General features: G+C 35.4%; 2 protein-coding genes across 2 annotated transcripts in view; one reads left to right on the plus strand and one right to left on the minus strand.

Moving 5' to 3' along the window:
• Positions 1–4,297, plus strand: part of LOC126967514 (uncharacterized) — a 38,584-nt gene extending 34,287 nt beyond the window's left edge. The window contains exon 12 of the mRNA XM_050812005.1: positions 336–4,297. Within this exon, the coding sequence (XP_050667962.1) occupies positions 336–420 (85 nt within the window). The 3' untranslated portion in view covers positions 421–4,297. The remainder of the gene's footprint in view (positions 1–335) is intronic.
• Positions 4,298–11,270: 6,973 nt separating this feature from the next.
• LOC126967513 (voltage-dependent calcium channel subunit alpha-2/delta-4-like) overlaps positions 11,271–22,214 on the minus strand; it is a 32,581-nt gene continuing 21,637 nt past the window's right edge. Inside the window, exons 16-21 of the mRNA XM_050812004.1 lie at positions 21,699–21,961; positions 21,293–21,450; positions 17,024–17,161; positions 15,313–15,506; positions 12,414–12,547; positions 11,271–11,417 (exon numbers count right to left, since the gene is read on the minus strand). Of these exons, the coding sequence (XP_050667961.1) occupies positions 12,527–12,547; positions 15,313–15,506; positions 17,024–17,161; positions 21,293–21,450; positions 21,699–21,961 (774 nt within the window). The 3' untranslated portion in view covers positions 11,271–11,417; positions 12,414–12,526. The remainder of the gene's footprint in view (positions 11,418–12,413; positions 12,548–15,312; positions 15,507–17,023; positions 17,162–21,292; positions 21,451–21,698; positions 21,962–22,214) is intronic.

The following is a 22,214-nucleotide window of genomic DNA, read 5'->3' on the forward strand; positions in this document are numbered from 1 at the left end:
GACTAAAAAGTGCGTCGCGGATAGTCTGTCGTATGCGATAAGCCTAACACCCACCACAGGTTGACTAAGGTTAAGGTGTGTCAATATTTTCGCAAGATTTTTGTACGCGACTGTATTTTTAAAGATGTGCTTATAATCCATTTTAACCATTACGCATATTACCTACTCTACCTGACCGATAATTTTATTAGTATTTGATGCAGTTGTCACGTAAGTGACTGTTTTTTTGAGAACAAATTTCTTATAATATCAAAATGTGTCTAGTATGTGTATAGCTTGGAATCTCATGTAGCTTTTAGCCTGCACGATTACGAATTTATATTTTCTATTTTCAGACGCAATCCGATCGGTCAGCCTTCGAACTGGGAAAATTGGTTCAATACCATTCCGGATTCTGATAGCGAATCCGAGGAGGAGTAAGTACAAGATGACTCGCGTACAATAACTTAAGTAAAGCTAAGTTTTCAGCTATTTGAGAACTCCCGTGTCTAAGTAACTCACGCGAACTATAAACATCTTTTGAGTACAGCGTCCAATTAGTTTTGGTCTGCAAAGCAAGTATTAAAATTATACGTTGTATGAGGGTAGATATCTTTTTTATAGTCTTTTAATTGTAACGTTCCAACACACGTCCTCTGCATGATAATTATAGCTTCCGTTTTTCCAGTTTTTCAAACATTATTATAGGTCATATTATTTTTATTAAATTTTATTTACGTAATAAAGCGCGGAGTTAAATTGGTTCCAACTTTGCGCATAAGCGCAGCCCTAGTATGAAATAGCTAATAATAAACCTAGCTATTGAATCACCTATTAACTTTAAAACTTACATTTAACTAAAGTCTTAGCGCTTTACACCCCTTTTTAACTCTGCAATAGAGATCTATCTGGATTTAAACAAATTCCATCTTGAAAATTACTTTACTTCAAGAATACCAAAAAATTATGAATAGAAGCTACAACTTAGTACGAATGACTAATGTGTTATCAAGACAAGGAGTATTTTGTTCTTGCACACTTTGCACTCGTCTAGCATTTAAATTTAATATCCGTCGCCTTTGGACATGTTTTAAAAAAACATTTTGGTAAACGTCGGTATTGTTTGGTGGTTGGAAGCAATCTTCTCATTATGTCCAAAGACTGATCAACGTATTGGTGTATATGATCTATGTGGGAACTCGGCTTAACCATTGGTGCGATATTTAACTAGACTCTGGCCAACGAAAGCTGGCTCTGGAAAAGGGCGGCAAATTTAAGTAACATAAGTGTAGCAACACTAAAATTATTAAAAGAAAATAAAAAAGTTTGTTTGGATTTTGTTACTCTTTCGGCATATAATTTTAGTACGAATTTTACTGAAATCTTGAATGCAAATACTTTATAACCTAGAATAGTACATAGGCTATATATATTTTTTTCTGATATTAACTTGTCAATCATGTCTTGCAACATGCCAACGTCTGTCTGAAGTACCTATACTCTTAAATCTAAATATATTTTATTTCATTTTAGATAAGATCGCAAACCCGAAAATAAAATCATAACATAGTTTATAAATCCACACCGCAACCTAATAAGTCGCCATCTTGTTTGTCAAAGTACATTGAAGTTGCATTACAGTTTCCATATAAAAAACCTGCAATTAACTCTAGTGGCAACTTTCGTTAGCTAGACCGTATTACCAGATTAATTTAAAAATTATGTTAAATCTTCTATGACATATATTTAGCTATTAATACCTATTTTTATATTGTAGTTTGTGTTAAAGAACATTCCAGAATGGTATAGTTAGTGATATAAAGCATCACAATGCTACCAAAGATAATATTTATTAAGAAATTCAATAAATTTAAAACAAACATAATTATATAGTTAATAGGGAGCCCTAGTTTGAGAAACTTGTAATCGAAATAGATGCATCTAGAGCCAAAAAGTATTATACATTCGATATAACATAAGAACAATCAAATCGTTTAAGAAAATAATCTTGAAATAGATTGCACTATATATTATTAGATAGATATATAAATGAATCGTGTATTTTTAAATAACTAATAATTAAATTATTATTATTTTTAACATAAATTCATACAGTTGAAAAAAATTGTACTTATTAATAAATAGGTAAGGTTGAAATTTCGTCATAGCATGTAAGATAAATTCAAAACTCAAATGGTAATAATAATAATAATTAGTAATTAATGTTAGTTAAAAAATTTCTCTCGAATAGTCTCATTCTCAGAATCTTCTAAATGTAATTAGCTATATATAACAATATAAAAGGAAGCAATGAAATAATTTCACGAGAAAGATGTAAACAGGAGTGCATTCTCTTTGTAGTTAATACATATTTTATAGTCATCGGATTATATTTCTTTTTATAACGATAAATTTAATATTTTAATAGGGTGGTTTCGGTTTTTTGGAAATTGAGTGTAGAGACAAGAATTAATATTATAAATAGTTCTCATAATGTCTTAACTATATTTCAGGCCATGAGAATCAAAGTGGCCTAAGTACATTTTAATACAATAAGTTTATAATCAATCATTTTGGACAAAATCAGGTGGTCTTAAAGAGATTTAATTTACATACATAGTTAGATATTATAATTTTATAAATCACTCAAACCAAACTGGTTCTAACAAAATGAAAAATCTTAACTGTTGCAAATAATAACCTTAATATTTAAAAATATGTGGTTAAGTCGCTCTGGTTCTCAAGGTCGCATTTACATGTACTTAACAGTTATGATAACATTGTTAAGTTTATTTATTTTACTGTTTATTAATCAATTTAACGATGTGACGCTTATTGGATGGGCGAGCATTCTTGTTGAGAATTAAGTTTTGACAATGTTTGTATACATTTTTTTTTATTTGATTGAGTTATGGCGTAATTATAAGTTTATTTTTATCTTTTTTATATCTTTTACATGAGAAGTGTGTTTGTATTGAGAGAAATGTAAAACGAGAATTAATAATAGTTTGTCAAAAATACTTATAATTTTCATTCGTCCAAATCACACAGTAAATGGCAATAGTAATGAGTCTAATAATAAAAAAAAGTTTTTTTTTGAGGAAAAAATAGGTGATTAACATAATATTGTATGTCTCAGTTCGATTAAAATATTAAGATTAATTACATCAATAAAATTTTACACATTATTTTATTGCTGTAATATTATATTTTCGAAACTAATACACCGACATACTACATGAGAAGTAATCTATAAATACACAATGTCAACTTATTATTTTCATTTTTTTTCAATGTCAAAAGACAAGCGTAGCTAATTTTCGTTGCATATCTCCTCAATATAAACTTAAATTGTTATGTTTGTTTATTTTTTTATTGATGGACCTAGTCCAAAATGGTACATACTTAACACATACGAATATAATAATTCAATAGTGGTTAGTCTTGAATCTTAACCCATTTCGTTACTACAGTAAATCACATTGTACAATGTAAAAAAAGTCTGACAACCATTCTACAGGGAAACAGACGTACCTACTTCTTATTTGAGCTTACTGACTATATTCAAAGAATGGATTTTTCTGTTGCCATCATAAATAAATATTTCATATTAATTTATATAAAATCTGCCCTATTTTTTATTTTGTGTGTGACACTGTCATACAGCAGGTACACAAAGTCTGTAAACTACTTACTCGTTGTTTTGGTTATTTTAGTTCTAAAACAAAACAAAAAAAATCACTGCATTGTCATTCCCCTGAATGGGCACGTAAGTTTAAGGCAAAAACACATTTCGACTATCTCAGGAACTAATAGTTTTACCCGCCATTTAACAGTATTAGTACAACAGCTATACCATTATTAACCTCATTTTTCGCAGTAGGTACAATTAAATGTGTTCAAGGGATATCGACATGTGTGATAAATTAATTGTGACAGACGATTTAATATTCATTATGTTAATTAATTTGAGAGGTAACATTTTCTCAATTTAGGTAGTTGATTGCTGAATTGAAATAAACCTTATGGATGTGTTAATTGGACTGACAATTTAATTTATTGGAATTATTTCTAAATTAGTCTCCATACCTTATTGTAATAAATGTACACTCTGATATTAAATTTTAAAGTTATTTACAAATTTTCACAAGTAGTTGTTCCGTACTAAATACTTATTGAACTAAGCCCACTAATATAGAGTTAGCATTCCAGTATTTTGTCATTCATTGTCTCTTCTTAGATAATTTGCCAGTCGGCACTGTCAGTATTATAGATATGTTTTTGAACCAAATATATTAAATAAAACCAGTTGAAGCAATGTCTTATGTTTTATTTTCTAATATTGATAGTCTAACGTGGACAGTAAAGGACGGCAGATGGCAAAAAAGTAAATATTTTAATATAAATTTAAAGCTGTGGGAATAAGGTACTCGTCCCACCGCTGTCGATGAACAAGTGGCAAGGAGAACTATAAACTGGTTTAGATCAGCTTGGAGCAAGTTAAGTTCTGATGTTTTGTAGCTGGGCTGACCGCTGGGAGTCAAACGTCTCTCTACGAGTTAATCTTTGATAGCTCTTGTCGCTGCGAGAACTAGTGGAGTGAGTCCCCGCCGTCAGTGTGAGCAGTCAGCGATATGTTGATACATTATGTATCTTTCATTCACACAGGATCTATACTGTTGTTGGAAAAACAGTTACTCAATTTCCGACGGCGGTGAGACAAGATCGGATTTGTCGTTTGTATCGGCAGTTACTATGAGATTAATTGCGAGACTTCACTCTAGATATCTCTAAAATTCGTGTTTTAAATTTTTTTTATGGTTTTATCTAGCCCTATTAATTTTCCTTAATTATTTGCTTAAAATATGTCTTTATTTTTTGGTGTTCTCTTGCACTTGTCAATGTTAGATTAGGGACGATATTTCGGCAAATCCGATCTTTATTCCTCTATGTTATGTACTACTTAGTATCTATAAATAAATAATTGGAAATTCAAGAAGAAGAAGAAATGGAATAATATGAGAAAACGAGAGCCAATGGTAGTGTCTCCTTTATTTTCTGGATCTGGAAGCCACGGCCCGCATTGTCTGTAGCCAGCTTCCTGAAAGATATTTATTTAAATCAAAAAATATTTATTTATTATTGAGGTCAAAAAGTGACAAGAAACTCATATGAAATTCACACAACTTGTCTTGGGCATAAGCCAATGCCTGGTAAGCAGACGTCGGTGAACACGCTTCTCCTATGGCTGAATACAGCAATTGTGAGCAATTGTGAACCAAGTCAGAGAACAACTGCAGTTAGATTAAATAGCTTGCAGAGATTTGGTTGCATGGTGGTTAGGTAGCGGTCCCTGATGCTGCTAAGCCTACCAACACAGTTTATATAAAATGATGCGAAGGCGAGGTTGCTGAAGGCAATCGCCCACAGAAGGTCATAGTACTGGAAGTCTTAAACACTCAGGACCTCAGAAAATTTAGTATTAAAACACACGTAGTAGGCATGATATCTGATGAAATGATTCTACATACAAAATATCTTCTAGGAATGATTAGAGGATCAGCAAAGTACGGGAAAGTCGTCAAAGGACGGGAGCCTCTTGTAGTTCACCAAGTTACACCAAAATAGAATTTGCTGTGAAAATTAACAGGCTTAAACCAGTCCGAAACGCTGAATTAGGCATTCAACAGCAGGAACGCGTATGACATCCTATCACTGAACAGAAACAACCGATACATACTATGAGAATGCTGACTGGGCACTGTTGCCTAAACAAGCACCTTAGTGTAGTCGGAAAAGAACTGGTAGGTTTTGCCTTGTGGCCGACGAAGCGCCTTTGAATTGCGGCCCATTGATACACAAAATGTGACACCCTTGGAAAATACACTAATAATAATAATAATAGCCGGCATCCTGTGCAAAACGCCTCCCGCTAGTGTAGAAAGACGAAATATTCTCAATTTATATAGCTGGCCGTCTAACCGGCGTTTTATAATTTTACACGTTTAAAATTAGGAATCAATCGAAATAAAACACTTTTAAAGGCAAAACGTCATTGTTTAAAGGATTAAAACGCGTGTAATGGTAACTGTGTTTTTAGATTAGTTTTTGCGTCAAAGTCACATTTTTATTTTAGCTAATCCGATGTTTCGTGACCTTTTCGGAGCACGTTTTCAGGGGAACTGCGGTTGATAGTGAGTCGAGAACTATCTCAACTCTACTACTACTAAGTACCTACTAATATGTCATAGTTGTCAATTGTCATTATGAAGTTTAGCGCCATTTGTTGCCTCGGAGGTGGTATTTGGTGTAGACAGATTCTTTTTGGCAAAATTTACTGACAGTGTCTTAAACAAAGTGTTTTATTTAAATATGTAACACTCGAGTTAATCAAAGAAAAACTATAGGAATAATTTTCTATTTATTCATGTAAAGAAATAATAATAGACTTACGACTGAGAAGTTATGCGGATAGCAAGTGGTGTGTGGAGGTCGTGCAGGGAGTGGCACTCTATTCCGCCAGCAGGCCAGCCGACTTGCAGCATCCTCCTCATCGTTACTGTCCAACATCTCAACCTGACTCAAGTAAAAATGTACAAATCATATTTTCACAATTTCAATTTCAATTCAAATTATTAGGGCGGCATGCAATGGGTTAAAATAGAGTTGGTATAATAGAAACTGGTAATGACAAGCAAGACCTTTACTTCAGGTAAGTCCGACCGGCCTATTGAACTGATGTGCCACACAAAATTTTTGTAAAACCCAAACTGAGAAATAAGATTTAATTATTTATTATTTAGCTACGGTGCCCTTTAAACCGAAATCTAATAGTAATAAATCTTGTACATTTTTGCTTGATGGCCACACCTAGCAGGCATCATTAAAAAACTTTATTAAAATCTGTCTTAATTAAAATTTTATTTTAGGTAGTTTAGCTGTAGAGGGGCTCGAGATTCGAGCAGCAATGTGGAAAGTAGATATCATGTTATTTCTTACTCCAATATAAAACATGTGGTCTTACCGGCTGGTTCCTCAGCGAGTCGTTGAGACGTGATTCATTATACGGACAGTGCAGGTATATGGCAATGAGTATGAGATTGGTTCTTGGTACCGTCGTCGCCACCAGCGGCCATTGGCACGGCTTTGCAGGACGAACCAGCGCTTCCATTGCCTTTTTGTTGCGCTGTAACGTTTTATATAAGAATATGGAATTAATGTATTTTTTTACGCCTGTGCGTAGTTGGAAATCGCTTCTTAGTTACATATCCAAAGATCTATGAGATGCTAAAAGCTTCGCGGAAATATGCATCATTCATGGTTTCAGCTACACCAATATTGGGAAAATTGATATAATTAAAAATGTGATAAATTGTGTATGATGTTACTAAAATGTGTGAGCAAAAATTATAAGCATTAAGTTTTATTGTCCTATCCCAACAATTACACACCTTTCATTATTTATTATGTATGCATTAAACCTTAACTGATTAAATATTTGATCGGTACAAATTAAAATCGATATGGAACAATAGAGTAATTGATTACGCTAATTTGACTGTCCAGCGACCGGATAGGCCAGAAATATCTCTCTCTAGCCAGTTTCGACTTGTTATGGTTTTCTATATTTAATATAGATTAAAGATTTCATTTTATGTAGACACTAGAGTGTTAACGGACCTGCAGCTCATACAAGGGTCGGGTCCGGTCACACGCTGCGAACCGCGTCCGGTTTACGAGCACTCGTTTGTCGAACAGATATTCGAACTGTTCGCGCTCGTAGTCGTGACGCAGCCGCTTGCGTCGCTTTTCCTTCTCGGCAGCTGTATCGCCGTGGACTGCGGTAGCTGATAAGCCAAGAAAAAGAAGGAGAAGAATATTTTATGTTATGTAAGAGGAGTACAAACAAACGTACGGGTCACCTGATTTATTCAACACCAGAAGAATCAAGGGAGCACTGTCGGCTCTGTAGAAAGGAGTGTACGCGCTTTTTTTGAAGCCATCTTGTTCCAGAGACAACGTACAAGGAAAAACATTCCACAAATTAGTTACGTAGAAAAAAGTTCCTCAAATAGCGCACTGTAGAAGATCGCCACAAATCCAGATAGTAGGGATTATACCCTAATTTGTAGCGTGTCGTGCGAAGATGGAATTCGGTGGGAGGTATCAGGCCAAACAGCTCATCGGAACACTCCCCGTGATAGATGCGGTAGAAGAGAGACTATAAAGCGACCCGGACGTCTCAACGCCAAGTTATGGTAGGTGATCACTTTACGATACACCGACCGATACAGCTTTTATTTTATTTTTGTACCGCGTTGTATGAAAATTAAAAATCATAAGTAATTTATGTTATAGTAACCTTATTGACCCATTAACGTATTTTTAACAATTCTTTTAAATTTCGTAGTACTTTTGTTTTGACCATTTTCTTTTTTTTTAATGAAAATAAGAGACGAGTCGAGCAAGATGTTCAGCTGATAGTAATTGATACTCCCTGCCTATTACAATGCAGTGCCGCTCAGGATTCTTGAAAAACCCCACAAATTTTGAGCGGCACTAAAACTGCGCTCGTCATCATGAGACATAAGATGTTAAGTCTCGCCGTTTTGCCTAAAAATTTCACTGCTTCAAGGCAGAAATAGGCGCCGTTTTGGTATCCATAATCTAGCCGGCATCCTGTGCAAAGGAGCCTCCCACTGGTTCTGTGATAGTGATGTGAAAGCACATACATCGCACAATTATAGACTACCTACCAACTCGACATAACTGATTAGTAGGCCTAGCAATGCCTATCTACACCGTCCCAAATGACAAATGTTCCAGAGTGTGTGTACTGTTAGGGAGATATTTTTTGAACGGCAGCGGAAATACGGCTGCGTTGGCGGAATAAAAAAGAAACAACCTGGAAGGCTGGTAGAGGCAACTAGACAGCAACGGAGCTTGTAAGGAAGGTCGTGCTAGTGAATAAAATGATAATATGGAGGTGTAGCCGCAAGTAGCGTAGTAGTACAACGAAAGTTATACTAAAGCGGGCCAAGAGAGGGAAGGTTTTTATTGGATAAAAATCCCACACTGCCGATCAAATAGTGGCTTCGCCAAAAAAAACACATACCTCGCCTGTCAATGAGATACCTGATTACTTTTTTCTGTGACAGTGATGTATTACTTAAAATTATTATTTTGTAAAGAAGAAAATATTCTGCCACGTAGGTTTATAAATAATGGTTGGTACTTACTTGAATATAGTACACTTGTAACAGTGATTAGGCTCCGAGATGCAAATATCAGCATTTTGAACGAACTCCATACAGACATGACTATAGATGGCATTCTCTGAAATATAACAAAATATCAGATAACATTTATCCGATGCTTAAATCAAGCCAAAGACTTATATTATTATAATATTTTACCTATTCAATATATTATATTGATTGTGGCTGATTGTTAACGACTTTTCAAAGTCAAAGTCAAATAAACATTATTCAATTAGGCTTAAAGTAAGCGCTTTTGAATCGTCACTACAAATTTTTCCTTTAAATTACTGAATTTACCGTATTATGTTCGTAAAAACTTGAGCTCGTGAGAAGAACATATAAGAAACTCAACGGCCACTCTTTTCAACCAAATAGACTACTAATAGAGTATTTTACAATGGCTGTAATATAAACATAACACATTAGTTTGTAAGGTCCTGCATGCAATATATGAGTCGTGTTAAAATAATATAAACTATTTCATAAAAAGTAATTAAGAATTAACTGTATAAATATAAATTATTGTATATTGGATGCATCAACCTTTAGAGCTTGAATACATTGTTTGTGTAAGGATGCTTCGTGAACATGATGGTCGTGATTACTATCACAATTTGTATTTGTATCCAACAAATACAATGATTTATTTACTACTAGCCGATACCCGTGACTTCGTCCGTGTACACACATGACTAACCACGTAAGTACTTATAAAAATCTTTATTTCTTAACAAAACTTAAGATTTATCGTTCATAAAAATTTTGATTTCAATTTTTTTTCACAAAATTCATATTTATTCAACCTTTTAAACCATCCCTGGACTGCCACAAATAATTCAAGACCAAAATTAGCCAAATCGGTCCAGCCGTTCTCGAGTTATAGTGAGACTAACGAACAGCAATTCATTTTTATATATATAGATACGAGATAACAGGTTGACCTAGCACCACAAGCAGCACCCATTCACGAGTTGACGCATGGACCAACCATCATTGACACTTGTCAATCAAAACACATAACATTCGCTTTCATTTTGATCTCGCTGTATGATGTATCCTCGTTAGAGATGTTTTACGCTTTCCTTGTCTATTCGCTAGTGTATAGTAAGTCTATGGAAGGCATATTAGCTGGAATTATTATCGGAGGCTTAACAACCGATTATGAATAAAGAATTTTATCGAAAGTTCGATACAAATGAAACACGTTTTAACTGATATATCTCTATACCTTCGATAAGCGTGTTTTTATATATAAAAATATACATAATATTTGAAATGTTCTATGTGCCTTTAATCACACCGTCAAATCCTTCAAACTAGAACACAATAGTACGAGTTGTGGTGGCTGTAGATACTGCCTCTGACGTACACTGTACCATAGACTAAATAGAACAGGACAGAACATTACGCGCTTTCAAGCAATCGAACCTAGGTAAAAGAAAATCTATGTGTATCTACGTTACGTCTATTATATGTATATTGTATATGCGCGAGTTAAATCCATTACACCTTTCATATTATTATAATATAAACTTTAAATCTAATATAGACTTTATTGCACATACAATAAAAAAATAAAATTTTACAGTCTCCTATCCAAAATAATGTGGCCAAAATACCCCAAGACAACTTGGTCACATTGCCCGACGCCTTCTAATTCTTCCTTCTTCGTAATTTAGACATACTGATAGTCATAGGCGAGGTGGAGGGCAAAATACCACGCGGACGATCACCCAGCCGCTGGTCGGACCAGATCAAGACACTCACTGGCCTACCACTGACGACGCAATAAGAAAGGCCCAGGACCGAAAGGAGTGGAAGGCTTTAGTGATCAACGTTACGAAAATCTTATATTACGGACATGAGCTTCAGTAATGAAGATTGCAAACCAAGAAGAAAGATCCAAAATAATGTTAAGTACAAGGAACTCACAACAGCAGCGTTCTCTCCCTCTGGTGGGAAGCAGACTCCCTGGTAGTCGTGCACCCAGCGCACCTTGAACACGCTGGCGTTGAGCAAGGCCTGCATGGCGGCAGGGTGTCGGGTCGCCAGGTGCTTGTTCATATCGTAGTCGTCATCCTGGTCGGCGACGATCCAGCCGTGCTCGTCTATGACCACGCAGGTCCAGTCTTCGCCGTCGCAGCGCGGTTCGCATTGAGATTCATCTTCGGAGGGGCACTGCGCAAAAGTTTTGAAGTATTAGATAATTTATACGTCTATATAGACTATGACAGCTGTGAAAACGTCGAGAAAAATTGAGATTAGAATTAACCTCAATTTAAGCAATGCACGTACACTAACACAGTGTCAAACAAATCGCGAGTATAAGACGTAGCTTGTCACGCACAATAAAGTATAAAACCTGGCCTGTTTGTATCGGTTGTGTAACAGCAAGAGACTATCTAGACGTATATATTATCTAAGTTTGAAGTGATATTGTGTGGGTATTGAATGATTATGAGCTGTCATGCTCGGCTATGTAATGCTCGTTAGGGTAAAGACTTAAGTCGACTCAAGACTAAAGATTAAAGGAGCGCGATTTAATTACTTTGTTATTACTGCTCCTGCTAGGAATTACCGCAGTACATATACAGTGTTATTGGTAATTCGACGTATTCCCTCTATTCGAGATTTTTTACTCATAGTAATGAATAATAAAGCTTTCTTTATGCCGTAGCAGGCGTAAGTATTAATAACCACCGAAGACTAAATAAAAATTAAGAATATAGTTAATTACCTAAATAAGGGTCTAACTAGCTGAAATACTGCACTCACTAAACTATTTCTTTTTAATTTTACAAAAATTATGAGGATAAAAACACTCATTTATTTTCGAATTATTATGATGTAAATTGTACTCCGTTGCCATGTTCACTGTCCTAAATGAACGACAATGATCGGCGATTTACTCTGGTTTTGAAAGAATGTGGCCGCGGTTTATACTTAACACCAGGTTACGATGTTTCTTGTCCTCTTCAGCAACAAAATTGTAACAGATTGAAAAGGGAAACTAATTATAAAATTTATGTTCAGCTACTAATCGGAACTATCAGTAGTGTCCCTTTTTTGGTTTTAGTTTGATTAGCGGAAATATCGTCATTTGTTATATTATATTATGTAATATCATACTTACCTACTCAAATATTAATATGAAGTAATTGCAAATCGACTTACAGGAAAGTTTGTGATAGATTCGAGCAGGTCGTCAAAGTGTTTTGGGTAGAAATGATAGCCTGCGACACCAACGATGCCTTGCTTGTTAGGGTGGCCCAGGGTCCGAGCTGCTGTCAGCCATTCGAAGCGAGTACCTAACTGATGAAATATTATGTGTTACATACGAATATATTATGATGAGCAGTGCCGAAATGAGGAAGATGTTCACCTGATGCTAAGCGATAGGTCCTGCCCATTACAACACAGTGCCGCTCAGTTTTATTGAAAAATACATTCTGAGCGTCACTGCGAATGCGCTTGTCACTTTGGGATATAAGATGTTTAGTCTTATTAGACCAGTAATTTCACCAGCTACAACGGCTTTTTAAGTCGAATGAAATTCAAATATTTATATTTTAAATCAGGAATTGAACCTCTAAAACCCATACTCTATGACAAACACAAATATGCTTGCACATTGCTCTTTGTGGATGGCTTGCCTCCAAGTTGTAAAAGATAAAAGTTTCATGTTAAGTGGCTTGATGTAATCCGCCGGAATTTTTTTCTAGGAATTAAACGCTTTTAACTTGTAACTATATAGCAAATAACGAGATATTAACCAGGATTCGAGAATTTTTCAGTTTAACTTGTATTAAAGTGCAACCTATGAAGTAAGTATATTATATTATTGCCAAGGAAAGGCAAACAGACAAAGATATCGGTGTCGACTTAGACGGAGTCAGTGTTATTAATAGTACATTATTGCAAAGGCCGGGAAGTAGGCAATTGTAGGACGAGTATGATTTTGAAGGCCGAGTCGTAGGCGAGGACTTCACTAAATACGAAACAGGCAATTGCCATTTCCCGCCGAGGCATAGATATAGTGCTTTTCTCAAAAGAATGCAGGGAAAAAAACAAACACACTTTTTATATATAATATAAGTAAAAGTAGTTATATTCCCATAATTTTTCAAGTTTATGCCGTTTTTAACATAAACTGTATGTACATTTCAGCATGGAACAAATTGCCCATAATGTTTTTGGCTTTTTAGTTTTAGAAATCTCACTAAAATACGCCAAATATAGTTTCGGAGAAAATGTTCACTTTCTTCTCGTTTTTCCAACTCATAAAATTTTCATATACTTTCACGTATTTTTCTTTTGACTTCGCTGGAAGCAGGTTTACTATTGCCAATTCTCTCTCTCAATCTTCAATTCAAATCTGGTGGAGTACAATCAATCTCCATTTAACTCTCTGAACCGTTGAAACTCATTTTAATTATTATTTAATTTATATTTATTAAGTAGGTATGTAAATAACAAATCAAGACGAATTTTCAGCTTTGTCGCCAAAATTTTATCCATCTGTGCCGACAGGCAAAGAGACTAAGGGTATGTTCCGATATGCACTGCGACCACTGTACAGTGTGACGTCAATTAAGTATCCTGTGAAGCCGTCCCTATAAAGCCAGTTATACTGGTTACTATTTAAAACGGAACGCAGTCGTGCATACTGTCAGCCGCATTTTTTGACGCAGCATTCAAATAAGTGTTTTAAAGTTTTCTAGTTCATTAAAAAACTTTTGTTGGAGTACCGTCAAATTAAAAAAAAAAATTATTAATATTTTAGACACTTGAGTGGTTTTGACTGATCACGTGATCAAACTACTGCGAGTACCTTACCTCGAAAGCGCCAGTGCTCACAGTAGAATATGGCAGCGATTTATGACGTCATATATTTCCCTAGGGTACTGCGGCAGTATACTGTATATACGGCAGTCCATAACGGAACGAATTTTTCTGCAGTGATGGCACTGTGCAGTGCTCGCAGCACAAAAGAGATCCGATCAAAGAGTATTTATTAACAGTAATCGTTAACTAGAATAAGATTAATTAATTAGATATACTTTTTAGTGCATATTATATCTATTGTTTTGAAATAGTGTTTTTGTAGTCGGTTGTATTTTTGTTAAAGATATGTTGTATATTATAACGCTAGTACACATTTAAAACGGAAAATGTTCACAATTTTCCGAAATGCTGCCCATTGAGAAACGTGGAGCGACAAACAAATTAATTTAGATATAAGCCTGCCTTCTGTAGAAGTCTAATTATAATTAAGACGTATTTCCCGTTAGAATTAAAATATTACTTTATTGTCCTTTTTTTTGTATATTGTACATGTACATATTATGTGTTCTTTGTTTAGTCAAACGTGAAACTTTAATTGGCTTTTTTTAAAGATTGTAGTTTAAGTCAAACATTTGAAAATTACAATTTTTTAATGCCAATACTGGACGAGACGTGCAGGACGTTCAACTGATGGTAATTGATACGCCCTGCCCATTACAATGCAGTGCCTTTCAGGATTCTTGAAAAACCCAAAAACTGAGCGGCACTACTCATTGCGCTCGTCACCTTGAGACATAAGATGTTAAGTCTCATTTGCCCAGTAATTTCACTACCTACGGCGCCTTTCAGACCGACACACAGTAATTCTTACACATGACTGCTTCACGGCAGAAATAGGCGGCGCTGTGGTACCCATAATCTAGCCGGCATCCTGTGCCAAGGAGCCTCCCACTGGTAAAAACGAGACCAACCAGAAAATATAATATGTCTCGATTATTTCGCTTGAAAGTGTATAACCCCCAGATTTTTCTTGACCTGATTATGAGATCTATGAAATAATATATGGATTTTCGAAAGACGAATCAAATATTTGATTACAGAAAGTATTGGAATTGGCATGAGATACCGCTATATTCCTTCTCTATAATTATAATATTAAATATTTTTTCCAATAAAATACATACTTCAAACTTGATTTTGAAAGACAATATGCATAACAATTATTATTTATTTCATGAAACAGCCTGCTGGCGACCTCTCCAGCAACAATTCTTAACCATAAACATACGGGAGGTGGTAATACGGCGGTGTTCCTCAGGAGTCTGATGGGTGGTATGGGCGCGTGTATGACCAAGGTGTCAGGCTGGGCTGAAGCACGCCGGTACCATGACTCGTCAGGCCCTCGGGCCCACACGGACCCCTCCGGCGGTTCCTCTCGAGAGCTCGTCGCGTGATATAACTGCCATCGCGTTAGACCGCTCTCTGGTGATAAATTTTGTATTCTTTAGTATGTTTTGACATCTTGTGAAGGTACGAGTAGATTAAAATTGGAAGACGGTAAAGGGTAATTTTTTTCCAGAAAACGTGTTCGACTTGCACAAACAATTTGCAATTTATGCAAATTATGAAATTCTTATGTAGATTAAATAATAATTTTCTGATTTTTAGCCTTCTGAACACTGACAAAGCTCTGCCGAAAATCAGAGACGTTTCAAATTGAAACTTCATTGGAGTTTGAGTGCGCTCGAAAAAAATTCAATAATCAAATTGCTCCCCGTTGCAACATTTGAGCATTAATTAGTCCATCAAATAATTTATATAAATTCTTATAAAATAATTAGTAATTAATAATTAGTAGTATGTAAAATATAAGTACCTGCTACGCATGAATGTGCATGTTATGCAAAGATCAGATACCCAAAGGGGTAAACAGAGTTTTCACACCTCTACTTGCCCCTGTTTTGACAGGATCTGTAATTCTTGACCCTACACGAGGCCCCTTTTCAAGCCCCGAACGGATCGCAGAATGTATGCCTCGAGCTGTTCCACCTTGATTCCTGGCTGGTGAATATCACTATCCCACCAAACGCAACATATTGAAATGTCATCCGTATCATGTTTTGATATATCATATCATGAAAATATCATGAAAATTTATCTTCCATGTACAATTGCACTGTGGAATAAACCTCCTTGCGCGGAGCTACCATGACGATTCGACATGGTTGCTTTAAATAAAAATCATAATAATTTTGACACACTTTTACACAAATTATCTTGCCCCAAATTAGGCATAGCCTGTGTTATGTTCAAATTCAAATTCAAATATTTTTATTCAAAATAGGATGTGAAATCACTTATTGAAAGTCAAAAAAACTAACACCCATTCCAAAGTGAATGCCTCAGGCCTGAGAAGAATGGGGGCAACAAACTCAGTATGGGTTGCAAGACAACGATATATTTAATACAATATACTTACATAAACATACATTTAAACATCCATGACTCGAAAACAAACATCCATATTCCTTATATAAATGCTTGCACCTACCGGGATTCGAACCCGGGACCTCTAGCTTAGTAGGTAGGGTCGCTAACCACATTGCTATACCTATAGGTCGTCAAGTCGTCTATAAATGTGAACGACGCGAACTTTTCTAAAAGGTCGGCAATGATCACGTGATTCAAGTGTTGTAAGAGAGACTGGGCGGCGGTGATCACTTACCACGAGGTGAACCATAAACTTTTTTTTATCTTCTTTCCCATTTCTTCCATCTACATTATTAATGCAGATACTTATACAATATTTGTATAAATATACTTTTCGGGATTCTTTTTGATTTTTGATCTCAGATTTACATTTATTCGTCGCTTTATTAGGTCGACAATCTTGTGATTCCACTGTTGTTACAAGAGAGTATGGGCTACGGTGATGACACACCATTACGTACTCGTTTGTTCTCCTTTCATAAAAGTTTTTAGTTACTCTTAATGCTAACCGCTTGCAAAAAACGCTGTGTTAGATCCAAGAGGACAAGCGGAGCACTCCCTGTCCGTATCCGGGTCCTCATGTTCTAAGGCCCACTTCTTCGTCGCTATGGCTTCCATACTCAGCCGTACCATAAGCTCTTCATTGCCTGTCAAATAACCATTTATAATAAATTTGTGAATTGATGTTTATAAATGAATAATTACTATATTATACAGGGTGTCCCGTAATCAGTGGACCAACGGGATACCCGTGATAGGGGTGGTCATCATCTATCGAAAACACCAAATTTTACTGTTCTAGGGCCAGTAGTTCAAAAGATATGATTTTTTAAGCATTATTTTGAAAATTCTACCCTTATCAACACAAAAGTTGAAAAAAAATATTTTTTATTTTTATTTTGCCCTGTTTCTTAACTTAAGGTGGCTGAGGAAACATGTGTCTTCACAATTAAATCCATTTTTGTGAATAAATATTGCCAAATTAAAAATTAAAAACCAAAACATGCGCAAATATCAAATAACTAAATTTGCAACGTGATGTTTGAAGCAAGCTAGTGCAAAAAAAATGTATGACAGCCTTGCGGACCATTATTTAAAAAACATCTGCAGTTCATACTGATTCCAAAAAGGTATAATTAATCATTATTGTGAAACAATAAAAGACAATAATTATTTTAAATCAACATTAGATAGCAATTTCTTGGCGGAATTTACAATAAAACAAAAGTAAATAGTTAGAATTTTTTTATTTATTTCTTATAATAAATGTTCGAAATGTCTTCCTCTTACTCTAAGGCATAGCCGGCATCTTCTTATAAAATTTCTTTTTAAACTTTTTAACGCCCTTTCATTATTTTTGACTTTTTCACTCACCACATTCAGTTTTTGTCTTAGCTGTCTTTCGTTATCGTTAACGGTTTCATATACGGATTCTTTAAAATATCCCCATAAAAAATAATCCAATGGATTAAGATCAGGTGATCGAGCTGGCCATGGGATTGTACCTCCTCGTCCAATCCACCTACTTGGGTAAGACTCGTTTAAATATTCCCTCACTTGTCTGCAATAATGAGCGGGTGCGCCATCATGCTGTAACCACATCCTCTCACATACCTCCTGTGGTACATTTGCTAATAAATTACTTAAGTCATTTCTTAAAAATTGCAAGTACCGAGCACCATTAAGCCTCGGTGGGAGCTCAAATGGACCAATAAGTTTACCATCTAAGATTCCAGCCCACAAATTGACTCCAAACTGGTGCTGGAATCTATCTTCTCGTACAATACGTGGATTCACAACAGCCCATTCATGTAAATTATGAATGTTAAACACTCCAACTCTTTTAAAACACGATTCATCGCTCCATAATATTGAATTGAAAAATAGTGGATCTTGTCGGCATCGGCGAAGCATCTCTGCACAAAAATCTATCCTCCGTTGATAATCAGCAGGTAATAGTGCCTGCACTCGTTGAATATGATAAGGGTATAAACTGTTTCTTTTTAAAATGCGATGTACTGTTGTTTTTGCTATACCAGTACGTCTTGAAATACGACGAACACTCGTAGAAGGTTCTTCTGTCACTTCGGCCAGTATTTGAAGTTCATCGACTCTTCTAGGTCTTCCCACGTTGTTTGCAGCTCCGGGAATTCTGCCTTCTAAATACGCGTTATTTACACGGAGAAAAATTCGATGATCCGGATAGCGGTCGCGATTAGGATAGCGCTCACGATACGTACGGGCTGCTTGCCGAGCGTTTGCATTACACAGACCGTAAATAAAATACATCTCAGCATATTCACGAGGAGTATAGGTATTAGGCATTTTATAAAATCCGGGCAAACAGTATCCAAATCACAAAGACAAACAAGGTCCAATTCAAGCGTCAGTCACCAAAAAAAAGAGTCGTAATGGTAGCGAAGTAAAAAACACGTGTGCAGCTACGAGCTATGAGCAAGTCTCTGATGAAACTAAGAATAATTTGAAAAATTAGGGTGTGGGGATCATAGGCGTCGGCCAATAGGACCCCGTAAACGAAAAAGGTACCTGAGCGAGAAAGAGATAGCATATTGTGTTATCTCTCTCTCGATAACAAAATAATTCTCAGAATAGATAGCGCTTAAATGTTTCTCGCAATTGGAGTCTAAAATTGGTTATTAAGTTATTTTTTTTGTAAAATGTAATATTGTTATACCTTTTTGGAATCAGTATGAACTGCAGATGTTTTTTAAATAATGGTCCGCAAGGCTGTCATACATTTTTTTTGCACTAGCTTGCTTCAAACATCACGTTGCAAATTTAGTTATTTGATATTTGCGCATGTTTTGGTTTTTAATTTTTAATTTGGCAATATTTATTCACAAAAATGGATTTAATTGTGAAGACACATGTTTCCTCAGCCACCTTAAGTTAAGAAACAGGGCAAAATAAAAATAAAAAATATTTTTTTTCAACTTTTGTGTTGATAAGGGTAGAATTTTCAAAATAATGCTTAAAAAATCATATCTTTTGAACTACTGGCCCTAGAACAGTAAAATTTGGTGTTTTCGAGAGATGATGACCACCCCTATCACGGGTATCCCGTTGGTCCACTGATTACGGGACACCCTGTATACAAATGATTTAAGTTTTCTTTAGTGTTGATTCCGCCAATATTGCCAAATAGTACGATTGCCAAATCTGGCACGGACACTTTGTCTCGTGCCAGATTTTGGCAACACGTGTCGAGTTGTTTTAAAGACAAATATTGTGTCTCGTGCCAGATTTTGGCAACACGTGTCGAGTTGTTTTATAAACAAATATTGGCGGAATCAACACTAAAGAAAACTTAAATCATTTGTATAATTATGGATTTCCGCAAAGTAACGCCTAATTCATTTTTTTTTTTTATTAAATTACTATATATTTAGTATTAATCTCCCTGTTTCATGCCTTTTAATCCTCATAAATCTATTCAAACTAATATTATACATGTGAAAGTGTGTGTGTATGTTTCTACATACATGTATATATGTTTGAACGTTTATTACTCAATAACACCGTAGATTATTAGCTGGACCAACACATAGCATATTATATATCAATTAATGTAATAACTACGCGGACGAGGTATAACTACATGTGCATCTAGTTAATAATAGTATCTACCTGACCCGACATACGTTGTTGTGTTCATAATTAAAAAAACTCTTGCGGGTGTATTTTTTTATGAAAATAAGGGACGAAACGAGCAAGACGTTCAGCTGAAAAGGAGCCTCCCACAAGGATTAAGGATAAATATTAAGGAGCCCTGACTCCTACTGCTCTTAATTCCTGAGCCCTACCCGGTGATAGCAATATTCCTATCAAATTTCAAGTCTTTACGCCTTATAGTTCTAGAGATATCGTGATGAGTCAATACAGAGATGGAAATCTCTTATTTATATAGTTATCTCAACTAAGAGTTATATATGATTAGGTATATGTCACTACCATTTTACCCTACTGTGTTAACTACCATTTTTACCCTATCTGTTGCTGCCATACATCTGCTAGCTGAGTAGCAATTGAATTCATAATTAATAATTGTAAAACATACTATAGTCTAAATTGTTTCTTCATCCGCACAAGTTTCAGATTTAGGGCCGTTTTCAGTTATCTATCTATCCTCAGTTTAACTTACTAGAGGTAGACAAATCTATAGTAATACGCTTACTTACATCTCAATAACATATCGACAGATAGCATTGGATTTGGACTATAACTTATTACATAACTATAGATAGATAAGATCTTGTCATTAAACGGTGATAGCAATATATGCGTAACTAGAGATACGATTATATCGAAAACGGCCGTTAATTAACTGACATTGACACTTCTTTAATTAAACCTAGTTCAATAAGGCTACTGATAACTAGATCATATTCTTTCATTAAAATTTATTTGATGACACCTGTAATTATATTATATGTACCTATGTACACTTCTTGTTGTAAATAACTCGAACTACGTGTAAAATACTAACAAAAATAATAATAAGTGTAATCTTTCAACTAAATAGAATCATATATGTGAAAACTAGTACCTAAATGACTTCTTGTTAAACTAGATGTTAACATTATTAGATTAGCATGCTTTGTATAGAGCTGAATAGCATACTGTAAACATTTGTACTATGTTTATTATTTGTTAATATGAAACCTATTCAATGCCTACCTATTCTATTCTATTTATTAATAAATAAAATAAACTACGATGTATTAAAGGAAATTGAAACAGCTCTCATAAATACTTACACTGGTATGTCTTCTCTAGTAACGTTGGTGGTATTGGTGAAAATAAATGTTTGAGCTTGTACATTGGAAAGTTGGGCTCATCTCGGCGCCGGCGCAGGAAGTGGAGAACCTCTAGCTCGCGGTTGTCAAAGTGCGGCTCCACGTGGCGGCAGTATAACCTAGCAAATGTAGAACAAAGTGGCATAGTTACACAATACTTAGAAAGATAGAACTTAGAGAACACAAAGTGGGTATGGATTCGTGGGTCATCTTTAAGACACTTCAAAACCTACCTACGTACATGAGTCGTATGTTCGTATACTTACATCGAAGACTAGAAAAATTAAGTTCATTCATACCAAGAGAAATTTTCCAAGTTTCAAATCCAAGGTCCAAAGAAAAAACAAAGTGGGCATAATGTTCATACCAGTCAGGATGTACAGCAAAGTCTGTTCCAGAAGAGAGAGCTGACAGCGCTTCTTCTCCCAGCTTCTGTGTGAACTCTCCGTCTGGGACAGCGTGCAGGATGTTATACTTGGGCAGCGAGACCACCAGGGTGTAGTGGTTGTGTATCCTCTGCCAGAAGTAGTCCCTCACCTCTATGATACACCGCAAGCCACCATCAAAAATTGTTTTCGCGTACATTGCTTTGCTTCCCGACGTTTTATTAATAACTACAGAATTTCGGAACTGAAAACAAAATAGTCGAGTTATTATATAAAATATCGTCACCCTGCTAGATATAGCTGCTAGTGATAACTATGCTGGTGCTTGCAACACTGTCAAAATTACGGATATTCAGTAAAACCCCTCTATCAGGAAGAACAATGACTGGGCAAGTGACTTTTTAAATGCTTGGTGACGTCACACATAAAAGTAGTTTTATGTTTAAAGATATTTATTTTCTCATCAAAAACCTAATATTGTCACTTACATGAGAACA

The sequence above is a fragment of the Leptidea sinapis genome, chromosome 13 (assembly GCF_905404315.1).
Source record: "Leptidea sinapis chromosome 13, ilLepSina1.1, whole genome shotgun sequence".
Lineage (NCBI taxonomy): Eukaryota > Metazoa > Arthropoda > Insecta > Lepidoptera > Pieridae > Leptidea > Leptidea sinapis.